This window comes from Palaemon carinicauda, chromosome 24 (assembly GCF_036898095.1).
Source record: "Palaemon carinicauda isolate YSFRI2023 chromosome 24, ASM3689809v2, whole genome shotgun sequence".
Classification (NCBI taxonomy): domain Eukaryota; kingdom Metazoa; phylum Arthropoda; class Malacostraca; order Decapoda; family Palaemonidae; genus Palaemon; species Palaemon carinicauda.
The window spans coordinates 108,275,627-108,289,831 of NC_090748.1; the positions used below are offsets into that span (position 1 = coordinate 108,275,627).

At 40.7% G+C, this 14,205-nt stretch overlaps 1 protein-coding gene across 4 annotated transcripts in view; it reads left to right on the forward strand.

The window, feature by feature from the left end:
• Positions 1-5,156: 5,156 nt before the first annotated feature.
• pod1 (coronin pod1) overlaps positions 5,157-14,205 on the forward strand; it is a 70,340-nt gene continuing 61,291 nt past the window's right edge. For all 4 annotated transcript variants that reach the window (XM_068348433.1, XM_068348431.1, XM_068348432.1 and 1 more), the window contains exons 1-2: positions 5,157-5,209; positions 8,381-8,549. In XM_068348433.1, the coding sequence (XP_068204534.1) occupies positions 8,390-8,549 (160 nt within the window). In that variant the 5' untranslated portion in view covers positions 5,157-5,209; positions 8,381-8,389. The remainder of the gene's footprint in view (positions 5,210-8,380; positions 8,550-14,205) is intronic.

Sequence of the window (14,205 nt, forward strand, 5' to 3'; positions counted from 1 at the left end):
ATGAGGCTGTGAAAAATATCTAAAAATTTGATCTATTTACCTCCTGCCGTGGGGAGTTTTGGGGAATAAATAGGACTCAGGTATTATACAAATATCATGTATGTAAAATCATTAAAAAAATAATCTAACACGCAATGTAATGGATTAAATGTATAAAAACTAACACCATGCATGCAAAATCATTAAAAATAATCTAATGTGCCATGCAATGGATTAAATGTTTTAAAACTAAAGACTTATTTTGATTCAGTGGAGATATCCGACCATGGGACTCCGATGACGTCACAGCATTAGCTCCGCCCCCAACAGCCTGAGTTGAACAGACCCTATCTGTATTGACTCTGGGAAGATCTATGTCAGATCAAAGACTTTATCGGAATCAAATATGTTATTTTGAGATACCTTAACATATTTTATCGATACTTACGTACACAGCTAAATGTTTAGATATGAATGCGTACACACGCACACCCAGATTACACCCTTCTCGCCCTCATTCTCTTTCCTAACTACAACACGGCAGTTTGGGCAATTTGTGGGATATTGTGCTTTCCGAGTGTACCTCATGGAGTGCCACCTCTTACCATGGTATGACTATACTCTGGTCCTCTACCTGAGGAACAGGGAGAGATCGAGTAGCCATACGTTTGGCATTGCTGCTCAGCGTGACAGGAACACACACACACACACACACACACACACACACACACACACACACACATATATATATATATATATATATATATATATATATATATATATATATATATATATATATATATATATATATATATATATATATATATATATATCCAGACACTTGCTCTTTATTATATGGGAATGATTAATATAGTCAAATGTAGTTATCTGAGTTATTCTTATAGAAATAAGTGATGGAAGTTATGTAATTAGATATCAATATGATATAAAACATTTTGATATTGTTTAAGTAAGCTGCAAAAGTTGATTGCAGTAAATAAAAAAATAGTGAGTTTCTTACTGACAGAGGATGACTGGGGATAATACTGTACTAAGAAACGCATGAAGAAGAATTATGGGAATTATGGCGATATATTTATAAGGAAACTGCTTCTTCGACTCGCTAGACCAGTGGTTCCCAACCTGGGGGAAATTTCACCCTGGGGGGAAATTTGAAGCTTCCAGGGGAGAAATAATTACACTACCTACTAACTAAAACAAGCGGAAAATGTCCACATAGTACATGCGGCAATTTGTTGTTAGCCATTCAATTGTGATATGATCATATCATTTCTCACTGACATGATATTCAAGGGGAGAATTGGAATATCATGCCCATTTCTGAGGCAGGCGAGTGGGGCATGAAGGGGGAAATCTGGATGGTTGAATTGGGTGTAGGGGGGAAATGACAGGAAAAATGTTGGGAACCACTGCGCTAGACAATGAGTTTTTCCTGGACGTCTAAATGTCTTTTGGTAAAACTAAGGACACTCCACAACCAAACCATTGTTCTCTACTCTTGGGTAGTGCCATAGCCTCTGTACCATGGTCTCCCACTGTCTTGGGTTAGAGATCTCTTGCTTGAGGGTACACTCGGGCACACTATCATATCTTATTTCTCTTCATCTTGTGTTTTTGAATTTTTTATAGTTTATATATGAAAAATCTATTTTAATGGTGTTACTACTTTTAAAATATACTATCCTAATTATACATTACTTCTCCTGTAGTTTATTTATTTCATTGTTTCCTTTCCTTACTAGTTTATTTCACCCTGCTGGAGTCCTTGGGCTTATAGCATCCAGCTTTTCTACCTAATATTGTAGTTTAGCTAATAATGATAATAATAATAATAATAATAATAATAATAATAATAATAATAATAATAATAATAATAATAATACTAACAACAACAACAACAATAATAATAATAATAACAACAACAATAATAATAATAATAATAATAACAACAACAACAACAACAACAACAATAATAATAATAATAACAACAACAATAATAATAATAATAATAATAACAACAACAACAACAACAACAACAATAATAATAATAATAATAATAATAATAATAATAATAATAATAATAATAATAATAATAATAATAATAATAACACCAATAATAACAACAACACCAACAACAACAACAACAATAATAATAATAATAATAATAATAATAACAATAATAATAATAATAATAATAATAATAACAACAACAACAATAATAATAATAATGATAATAATAATAATAATAATAATAATAATAACTAAGCATCTTAGTTAAACAAGTAGTGATTTTGCCACGTGGAATAAACATTAGAACCAACAGTAGCTAGTACTTAACCTTTTATCAGTGACTGGAAATTTTATTTTGCTTTCCAAAGTAAACTATCACGAAAGATAAGAACGTCTGGGAAATTCTTGGGATGATCTCGAAGAGGATGTGATGTTTCACTTGGTAGATAATGTTGTTTTTGTGCCAACATTGCCTCTTGCTTACGAAGATAAGCCGAGTGCTTCTTGCTATACCTTTCCAGGGTGCACCTCGATACTTTCCTTGAGTGTAGACACTCCAAAATCAAACCATTGTTCTCTAGTCTTGCGTAGTGCCGTAGCCTCTGTACCATGGACCGCCACTGTCTTGGGTTAGAGTTCTCTTGCTTGTGGGTACACTCGGGCACACTGTTCTATCTTGTTTCTCTTCCTCTTTTTTTGTTAAAGTTTTTTTATAGTTTATATCGGAAATATTTATTTTAATTTTGTTACTATTCTTAAAATATTTTATTTTTTCCTTATTTCCTTTCCTCACTAGGCTATTTTCCTTGTTGGGGCCCCTGGGCTTATAGCATCCTGCTTTTCCAACTAGGGTTGTATCTTAGCATTTGATAATAATAATAATAATAATAATAATAATAATAATAATAATAATAATAATAATAATAATAATAATAATAATAATAATAATAATAATAGCATGATCCCTACAAGTTTCATAATTCTACGATTAAAATTATGGACAGGAAGCTGTTCACAAACACAGAAACACACAATCAGGGGTGGTAAAACATAACCTCCTTCCAACTTCGTTGGCGGAAGTGAAAAGATACAAGATAAACGATATAATTCATGAAAGAAAATATTTTCATCGAAGAAAAGACAGTAGTTCGAAAGAATATGATGGAACCGGATTTCCGGAAAGAAACATGGACACAAAAAACAGGAAAGTTATTCATTATGATAAACAATGGGTCTCTGTTTTACGTATATGGGAAATTTAACACGGGTCGAAAGGACAATAAGAATTTTATCAACCTATTCACCTATTCTCTTATCACAATTTCTCTTATAGATAAAACAGAGCGTTTGATCTGTTAAATCATCTTTTAAATCATTGTACTGATCTTGAAGATATTCTAAGTTTAAGTATTTCTATAACAACTTTGATATTTTGAGTTATAGAATATCTCTGGGACCCCATTCTGTATCAGAAACGAACCATTAGCAAATATAGACCAAAACGTATAAAGAAAAATCATGATAACTTGGAATGTGTGTAAGAGAAAATAGTTTATCTAGAATGGCTTACATTGGGGTAAAGAGTTGGATATGAAATGACCGACTGGAGAAAGTGACAGACGTCTAATTAAATTGATAACCAAAAATAAAAGTTATAAGTATACGTCTATTTGTTTAATTTAGATCAAAACATATTAAATTTTATCAGTATTTTTAATGAAATGTAATCTATTCTGGATACCAATATTATCATAAAGATTTTTTTCTGAGTAAGTGTTTGAGTAATAGGATATCTCTGGAGCCTCATAATGTATCAGAAACGAACCATTAGTAAATATAGACCAAAACGTATAAAGAAAAATCATGATAACTTGGAATGTGTGTAAGAGAAAATAGTTTATCTAGAATGGCTTACATTGGGGTAAAGAGTTGGATATGAAATGACCGACTGGAGAAAGTGACAGACGTCTAATTAAATTGATAACCAAAAATAAAAGTTATAAGTATACGTCTATTTGTTTAATTTAGATCAAAACATTAAATTTTATCAGTATTTTTAATGAAATGTAATCTATTCTGGATACCAATATTATCATAAAGATTTTTTTCTGAGTAAGTGTTCTTGATAAAGAGACTATAGACATGTCTCTCAAACCAGTATGTTAATAATATGATTATTAACATCTAATTGAACAATATTTAATTTAAAAACGTAAATTTGGTATGTTTCAATTCATATCAATAACTTACTGGCATTGCTATGTGTTACTATTTTCTTTATAGACAATAAGATATATAGCTTAATTTATGTTATCAAAACAAGAGATATGATATGAAACAGAATTAGTAACCAGAGTCTCTTCTCACCATTCTCAAAATACTCTGTCTTCGACAACGAAATTTGATTTAAAGAAAAAACTGTAGCCATTTACAGACTGCTCCCACAAGCTAGTGCTTACGTTGGATCAATCTCAGATTAATCTGGCAGTTAATATCCATATATCAGTGATAAATACAGCGTATGAATGAAAAAAAAAATATGGAAAACAATGAAAAATACAATGGCTAGATGATAATGATAATTTCTGTCTGCTTAGTAACAAAATTAGCAAAAGCGTAGGCTTCATATGACGTCAGATGAAATCCCTCTAAATTGAAGTCCATCTGATATATAAGCATAAAATTAAATTGTTTGATGATTCTATCACTTCTTTTAATACAGAACTTAATAAATCTATATATTCTATTTTTAATAAATTACAATAAATTAGAATTAAAATACACTGCTTCACATGACGTCATATGAAAGCCCTCTACGTAGTCCATCTGATATATAAGCACAACATTAAATTGTTTGATAATTATATTATTTCTTATGATACGAATAGGATAAATTTATATACTTTATTTATAATAGATTGTAATGGATTGAAATGAAAATAAACTAAAATATTCCAATATCCAAAACCCTCCACAACATAGTCCATCTGATATATAAGCATAACATTAAATTGTTTGATAATTCTATTACTCCTTATAATACAGAACATAATGAATTTAAACACTTATTTTATAATAAATTACAATAAATTACAATAAATTTGAATTGAAATAGACTAAAACATTTCAATATCCATCAGATGTGGCTGTTTTGACACAAACAGACGACGCCGCTTCGTGGGACGCTAGACTTGGATAGGTATTATTAATTGATGAATTACTCTACATTTATTTACATTATCACGAATGTGAGTGTTTGTAAATTAACATTCGGTTAGTGTTACATCACTGAATTAATGTGTAATGTATATTTTAACTTATCAAGGTTTTTAGAAGAGGGAGAAATGTGTTGACAAGGGGTGTGTGTTTTGATAGGGAGGGGCGGATACATTAAAAGCAATTTTTAAACACATTCTTATTTTTCAATTGGTAAATATATTATTTACGAAACGGGAGATATATTATCTTTATCTTGTTTATTTTCTTATTTTTAAATTGGTAAATTATTTACGAAACGGGAAATATATCTTTATCTTGCTTAATATTACCTATAAGTTTATTATGAATAAGTCAGAGTTTGGCATTAATTTTTGCTGTAGAAATGCTTATTTTCTTATTTTTTAATTGGTAAATATATTATTTACGGAACGGGAATTATATCATCTGTATTTTGTTTAATCCTCTATAAGATTATTATGAATAAGTAAGAGTTTGGCTTTAATTTTTTGGGTGTAGAAATGCTTCAAGTATATCCGTGTAGAATATATATAGGTAAATATATTGTTTACGAAACGGAAAATATATCATTTTTATCGTGATTAATCTTAACTATAAGATTATTATGAATAAGTAAGAGTTAGCCATTATTTTTTGGGTGTAGAAATGCTTTAAGTATATCCGTGTAGAATGTATATATAGGTAAATATATTATTTACGAAACGGGAAATATATCATCTTTATTTTGTTTAATCTTATCTATAAGATAATTATGAATAAATAAGAGTTACCAATTAATTTTTGCTGTAGAAATGCTTCTAATATATCCGTGTAGAATGTACATATAGGCAAATATATTATTTACGAAATGGGAAATATATCATCTTTATCTTTTTATTCTTATATATAAGATTATTATGAATAAGTAAGAGTTTGGCTTTAATTTTTGGGTGTAGAAATGCTTTAAGTATATCCGTGTAGAATGTATATATAGGTAAATATATTATTTACAAAATGGGAATTATATTATCTTTATCTTGTTTAATCCTATCTATAAGATTATTATGAATAAGTAAGAGCTTTGGTTTAATTTTGGTGTAGAAATTCTTGAAGTATATCCGTGTAGAATGTATATTTATGGACATGTAGCCTGTTTCATCTTATTTATTATGGAAAACCACATTGAATAAATGTTATTCAAATTATCTTAAAAGTAAAGAAAGTGCTGTCATGTTAATGAAAGTGGATTGCAAAGTATAACCCATTCCTCCAGAAAGTAAGCACAAGGTGTTATAAGTCAGGTTAGGTTAGGGATACCTTAGAGTAGGACATATAATATTGATTTAATCACAAATTAATCACTAGGACTTTCATCATCATCTCCTCCTACGCCTGTTGACGCAAAGGCCCTCGTTTAAATTTCACCACTCGTCTCCATCTTGAGCCTTTAAATCAATACTGGTACTTTAGGGGTATAAATTAGGTTTGGACTTATACTAATAATTTGATCGTAAATAAAACATGTCTGCTGATGCAGTTGGCTGTGGCATAGAAAACGGAATTAAAATTAAAGTTTGCTATTTGTCCTGTCGACATGGGCATGCAAAACCACATTTCCATATCAGCATCTTTTTGGTCCCTACACACACTCTTAGGAGCCTTTGTATATCAGCGGCTAGTTTGTCCCGTGGGGATTAAAAATGGACATCAACTAACCTAAACTTTCCTAACCTACAAGCCTTCTCCTTACCTACTTACCTGACAGAGGGCTGATGCGCCCGTAATCATACATACAGGTGTACGCTATCATACATACAGCCCTAAGCTTATTAGTTTTCTACTTTATCACTATTCTAGTTTCCTCTCTTCCACCTCGGTGTCCTACCATGTTTAATTTCGACTTCACCCTGGAACTTTGGGGTATTCCACATTGCAAAATTCACAAATCCTTTGAAAATTACACGAGCTAAATGCCCTCCCGAGCCTAAATTCATAAATATATCTACCCCTTCCCCATTGTTCAACAGGCTAGCTACCGGGAATTAGTTTAAAAAAATGGGTTTTGGTTACAAGGGAACCAAACTAGATTTTTCTATCCTTTACTTCGTTTCATCGTACTAAATAAATGCGGTGTAGCCTAAGACGTTGGTTATACTTGTAAAGGATACGGGTGCTTCGTCTCCTGGACTGTCTTTCGGAACCGTGTGAACTAGCAAGTCTTGGTACCCAACCTAACCTATAAAGCCATGTCCAGTCAGGTTTAGGGACATAGGAGGCTACTTTTAATTCTTTTTTCTAAGAAGGAGTGAAAATTTCAATTTATTGATTCTGGAGACACCAAAAACTCGACAGATTTCATTTGCTAAAATAAAGTATTTATGCTAGGAGTAAAGTAAATTGAAAATGGAATCGAAGAAAGTTGTTAGAAGGAATTATAATTAGAAACTGAAGACTTTCTTGTTCTTTGATAGTGTGGATTTGATAATAAACAAGCAATATGCGGTTTGAAATGTTGAATGCTTTCGAATGAACATGATAAAATGGCTGTGGAGGTCCTGGAGGTCCTGTAGAGAGTAGGGTTCCACTGCTGTATAGGACCAGAAAAGCAGCCCTTAAAGTAAAGGAAAAATAAGTAGCTTAAAGAAGACTGTAGGACGAGGACTGACTTTAATGCCAACCCTAACACAAACAATGATAGATGAATCTGGGTCACTGACCCTAGACGTAAATCACTTGACAGGTCTAGAAAGGTGTCGCATGTAAATGAATGCATGATTATACAAAGACTAATAAGTTTTTGATAATGAGTAATCATCCAGCATAAATATAACATTGTGTGCTCACATTTGAGCCTACATTAATGTGTCAGTTGCCTGATGCACCCTTTCCAGTGTTTTCTATCAAAGGCATCTTCTTCCACCAAACCTCTTCTCTCCATATCATCCTTCACCTTATCTCGCCATTCAATTCTCTGTCACCCTTTCGATCTTCTCACCCTAACAGGTTCCGAGCTGCCCTCCCTCCCTCCCCACCATCCTTGCTCATCACATGCCTACACCATCTCAGTCGTTACACTCTTATCACTTCTGTAAACTTTACTATGCCTGCCATATATACTTCTTTTTCATCATTTTCATGAAATGGTCTCTTGCAGGGTGGCAACATGGCGTGGCGGTTTAAGGTTAGCAAATACAAGAATGCAGCACCAATAGTGCCCAAGAAAGAAGACTGGGTAAATGACATTAAAGTGGGTGCCCCACAGTCGTGCGGTAATCACGTGAAAGCATCCGCAGCATTCATTGCCTTCAATGTGGAAAATAGAGGTAAAGTAGCAATGCAATTTAGTAATTTCTTATTGTTCTGTTACTGAAATACAAACCACGCTATTTACATGGGGTGATTACTTCGGCGTAGCTGAATGACGAGCCATAAGAATTTTAAGGGAGGGGTAGCCTGCTACCCCTCCCCCTCACACACACTGGTGAAAGGCTCACTTTACTTTTGGCTCGGATGGCGATCGGAAGTCTCCGCTCCCATCCTCACTTGACGGCCATTATTGTTTTGTCTTTTTTACTTAGCTTTTCTTATACTTAGTATTTGTTCCGTAACCGAAATACAAACCACGCTATTTACAAAGGGTTATTACTTTTAGCGTAGCTGAAATGGCGAGCCATTAGAATTTAACGAGGGTGTATTACCCCCGCGCTAGTTAGCGGGGGGGTAGGGGAGTGGTAGCTAGCTACCCCTCCTCCCCCTCACACACAGGTGAATACTCACTTTCACTTTTGGCTCGGACTGTGACAGACGTCTCTCTGTCTTGGTCCTCGCTTGGCAGCCATTGTCTGTTTTGTCTTTACTTATTCGCTTACTTTTCTTTTACTCAATATATATGTAAACATGTTTTCATGTTTGTATATATATTTGAGTATAGAAATAAGTAAGTTTCCTTTTCAGATGTGTGTGTGTAGTGTACGATATCTACGTGGAGGCCTCGGCAGTTAGGCCACCACGGCCTAATTTTATGGGTTGCGATCGAGTTTGACTTCGGTCTTTCTCTCTCTCTCTCTCTTGAGGTCGTTCACCCTTTTACTATGTTTTACTACGCCCTTGTAGCTTCCTTCCCGTGTGGGTGGGGTTGCTACGCCGTACATTTTGTCTCAATTAGTTTATGAATCTAATTGTAGTTGTTAATTTTTCAGCTTGTAGAACGATTCCGTTCGGGGTTTTCGTTTTTTTTTTTTTTTTTTTTTTTTTTTTTTTTCTTTAGTGTTCATTCATTTTTAAATTACATAATTACATAGTTACATAATTATAATTGTTATAATTCTGTTTTGGTTACAGCTCTCCTTCCGCGAGTGTAAGTGGTTGTGAGGGCACGTGCCTGTTGTGTAATTCTTGTTCCTTTTCCTCGGGATTCCTCTTCGGAGCCTTCCCGGGGGAATGAATGTGTACTAATATTATTTGTTTTATTTTTTTACAGTTACCGATCTAGTTCGTTTCTGTAATATAGCAACGGTGTGAGCTGTCTGGTTGAGTCCTGGGGATTCGGCTGTTGCTGCCTCCCCCCTTGTATTGTCGTCAGGGGCGTGTCTCCTTCTACTGGTAGTACTCCCGTGTCGACGGACAGCTCTCCAGTTCATTTTAGAACAGTCAGGAGGCTTGCCTCCTTGGGCGGATAACTTTCCTTCCGAGGGAAGTTTTTTCCTGTCCAGGCTTGAGCTTTTCCTCTTATGGGGGGTTCTTCTCTTGCCTTTTTTTCGTGCGACTATGCTCTTGGTGCTGAGCGGTCGCACCTGCAGTTTCGCTCAAGGGGCTGGGCAACTGCAGGAGCTCCTCTTCGGAGGATTGCCCCTTTTAGGTCACTGGCTGACCAGTCTCTTCCACGAAGTGTTTCTCTTTCGTTCGCGAGAGAGTACACTCATAGAGACTCCTCTTCGGAGGTTTCTTCTGTTGCTGTTGCTGTTGGCCTCCCTCGCCGTAAGGCCCTCCGTCCGCCTCGTCGTAAGGGCCTCTCATCTCCCTATAAGGGTGCTTGAGGCGCCTTTTTGAATCTCCGTTTGCAGCCTACAACTTCTTTTTCTCGATCTTCCGTCTTGGTGCAGATGGACAGCAGTCTAATCTCGTCTTCCGACGGGCAACGGTCTTCCCGACGGACAACGGTCTTCCCGACGGACAGCGGTCTTCCGACGGACATCAGTCTCCCGGCGGACAACGATCCCTTCGGGGCAAAGGGTTGCCCCCACGGGGGTTCTTCCCTTGCGTGTCAGGGTTTCCCTGCGCGCCCTTCTGTTCGTCAGCGCTCTCCTGTTCGTCAGCGCTTTCAAGATGATCTTCCCTGCGGTTCCTGTTACGTGCCCTGTGCGCCCACGTTCGCCCTCGCGATCTAGAACTTCGGTTCAGGTCGGGGTCAAGGACTCTTCTTTACGCAGGCTTCCACGCGTAGCCTTCTGCTCGTCAGCGATCATCAGCTCGTCAGCGATCATCAGCTCGTCAGCGATCATCAGCTCGCCAGCGATCGTCAGCTCGTCAGCGATCATCAGCTCGCCAGCGATCTCCGGATCGCCCACGTGTGTTACAGCTGGCACGCCAACGTTCTCCAACACTTCTGAAGGAACATGGTTCGCCAGCTACTAGCTCAACTGCGGATGCTGATCGCCATCGCGCGACCCTCAACTGCAGATGCTGATCGCCATCGCGCGACCCTCAACTGCGGATGCTGATCGCCATCGCGCGACCCTCAACTGCGGATGCTGATCGCCATCGCGCGACCCTCAACTGCAGATGCTGATCGCCATCGCGCGACCCTCAACTGCGGATGCTGATCGCCATCGCGTGACCCTCAACTGCGGATGCTGATCGCCATCGCGCGACCCTCAACTGCGGATGCTGATCGCCATCGCGCGACCCTCAACTGCGCGCCATCGCACAACCCTGAACGATTGCCCGCTTACGCATGCTGCTCCTCATCGCACCACCCTGAACGATCGCCCTCCTGCAGATGCTGATCACCATCGCACCCTTTCACGCGATCATTCACCTGCGCATGCTGCTCGCCATCGCACAACCCTGAACGATTGCCCGCTTACGCATGCTGCTCCTCATCGCACAACCCTGAACGATCGCCCTCTTGCGGATGCTGATCACCATCGCACCCTTTCACGCGATCATTCACCTGCGCATGCTGCTTGCCATCGCACAACCCTGAACGATTGCCCGCTTACGCATGCTGCTCCTCATCGCACCACCCTGAACGATCGCCCTCCTGCAGATGCTGATCACCATCGCACCCTTTCACGCGATCATTCACCTACACATGCTGCTCGCCATCGCACAACCCTGCACGATTGCCCGCTTACGCATGCTGCTCCTCATCGCACAACCCTGAACGCTCGCCCTCTTGCGGATGCTGATCACCATCGCACCCTATCACGCGATCATTCACCTACACATGCTGCTCGCCATCGCTTACCGCCAGCGATCTTCTTCACCTACGCGGCAGCACGATCCCTCGCCGTCACGCCCATTCGCCCGCGCGATCGCGCGCCCGCGCGATCGCTCGCCCGCGCGATCGCTCGCCTGCGCGCCCGCGCGATCGCTCGCCTGCGCGCCCGCGCGATCGCTCGCCTGCGCGCCCGCGCGATCGCTCGCCTGCGCGCCCGCGCGACCGCTCGCCTGCGCGCCCGCGCGACCGCTCGCCTGCGCGCCCGCGCGACCACTCGCCTGTGCGCCCGCGCGACCATTCGCCTTTGCGCGACCGTTCGCCCTCGCGCGACCATAGTTCGCGGCGAATTCCACAGCCGGTGGTAGCAGCAGGGACGCCTGCTCCTAGGCGGCACTCGGGATCACCTCCATCCAAGCACAGGTTGGTAGTGCAGGACGAAGACAGGTCAGTACAGCATTCTTCCCACCTTCTTTTCAGGCAGGAACCGTCGTGTCCTCTCCAAAGGATCGCCCGATCCCTTTCACCTTAGCGAGGATTTCGGACTCTGTGTCCTTGGAGCAGCAGACATGGTTTGATCCGCTGGCACGGGCGTTAATGAGGGTTATGAAACCAGCACTCACCGGCCAGGGTAACAAACCAGCGGCTGTCTCTCCTACGCTGAAGAGAAAGAGAGGAGTGGACTTCGTGGTGACTTCCCCCAGGGCGAAGTTGGTTCCCAAGAGGTCGGTCTCGAGGGTCCCCACTCCTGCACGAGTACTCTCTCCTTCTCCCGCCCTGGAAGGATTTTTGGCGGGGGGGCTTTCCGTTGAAGATTTCTCCATCGGACAAGGGGTGACTGCTTACCTCTTCCTCTGGGAGCTTACCAGGTTCTTTCCCTCCTCGGTTACGGCCCGAGGTTTGGTTCAAGGAAGCTACAGGAAGATCAAGGGTACTTTCCTCCTCTCGAGCTCAGGCACCTTGGCCTTTCGTCGTTAAGTATCTACTTGCGGACAAGCTCGATGTGTACCATCTGGACGCACTGACTGAAGGCTTCCTTCGGGTGTCTCATCTGTGGAGGTCAACGACCTCAGACACCCTTCCATCCTTGAGAAGAGTTTTGTCTTTGCCCAAGGACAGAGACTTAAACATCTGCTGTGCGGAGTAAATCGACTTCCGGTTTCACTCCTCCAAGGCGCTTTCTTCCAGACTCTGCAGGGCTCCAGCTCCCTTTTCTTTCAACCACGTCGGCCTAAGTTATCGGCTACGACAACTGGGACAAGGTGTCCAATTGCAGTTTCCTCCTGTCAGGAACAGATGGCACGGGAGACTTCCCCGGGGGAGGGCATAGTCCTAAAAGGAGTTCACGAACTCTAGGATTGCAGGTTTTTTCGCTGGGAGGATGCTTAAGGTTACTCATCCGAATGACAGCTTCCCGATGCCCATTCCCGCACAATCTCTGTGAGTAGCCAAGGATATCGCGCCTGCCGTCTCTGTCAGCGAATTCAGTGTCTCTGAACCTCTATGCCATAGCATCAGCAGAGTTGCCCGGTTGGGCAGAATGATCCATACCTTAGGCGAAGGTCTTCCTTAGGATCATCGACGGCTTCACCCCCGGCCCCCTCAGTCGATCCTTTCTTGTAAGGAAGGATCTGAGAGGGGATGTCCATAGTCGACCTCTCAGCCCTGATCAAGTTTGTCGAACAAACTTCGGCCAGCGTAGACCAGCAGAATCGATCAGACTGGTAACGAGGCGACAGGACTCCTTTAACCCTGGATCGGAAGGACGGGTACTTTCAGTTTCCATTCCATCCATCTTCCAGGGTGCTCGTCGAATTCAGCCTAAACTGCAAGTATTCCTGCTTATGATGCAGTGTGGCTATCCCGCCGTGGCATAGCAGGTGTGTTTCCCCAGAGAACTCTCCCTGCCTTCCTTTTGGCCGCTCAGGTGCAGACTTTCGCCTCCTCTGCTGTTTGGAGGGCTGGTCAACTCCGGTAGGCTCGGGTTTCGACCTTCTTCAGCGCCGGGAAAAGCTTCCGAATGCTGACCATGAGTGTGGGCTCATGGTATTTTGCTTGGAGCCTTCTCTTCCTCTGCCTCAACATCTGGAGTATCTGGCCATGATATTGAGTCAACCGCCTTACCACGTTGGAAACCCCGCTTCTCGTCCGTCCAGCGAGGTTAAGCAACGTCGGTACTTGGATGGGTGACCACCTGGGGACGCCAGATTCTGTTACCACATCCTCCGAGCCTTCCTTTCGGTTGACTGTGGCAAGACTGAGGAGAGTCGCAGTACCTGTTCTCAGTCAAGCAGAGTTTTCAGCCCTACCTTGGAACGTTTCCTAGTTCTTCTTTCCTCATTGACCCGTTTATAGTCCGAACGGTCGCCTCAGGATAAGTTCCATGTGGGGCGATCCAAGTTCCGGTGGCTTCAGGCAATGTTTAACCGGACTCCCTGGCCCTATGGGACCAGCGGAACTATTAAACCTGCAATGGGTGTTGACCTATGGAGCCTCTTGATGGTAGTGGATATTCTCGTCCTTTCCCCACATTCTTGATG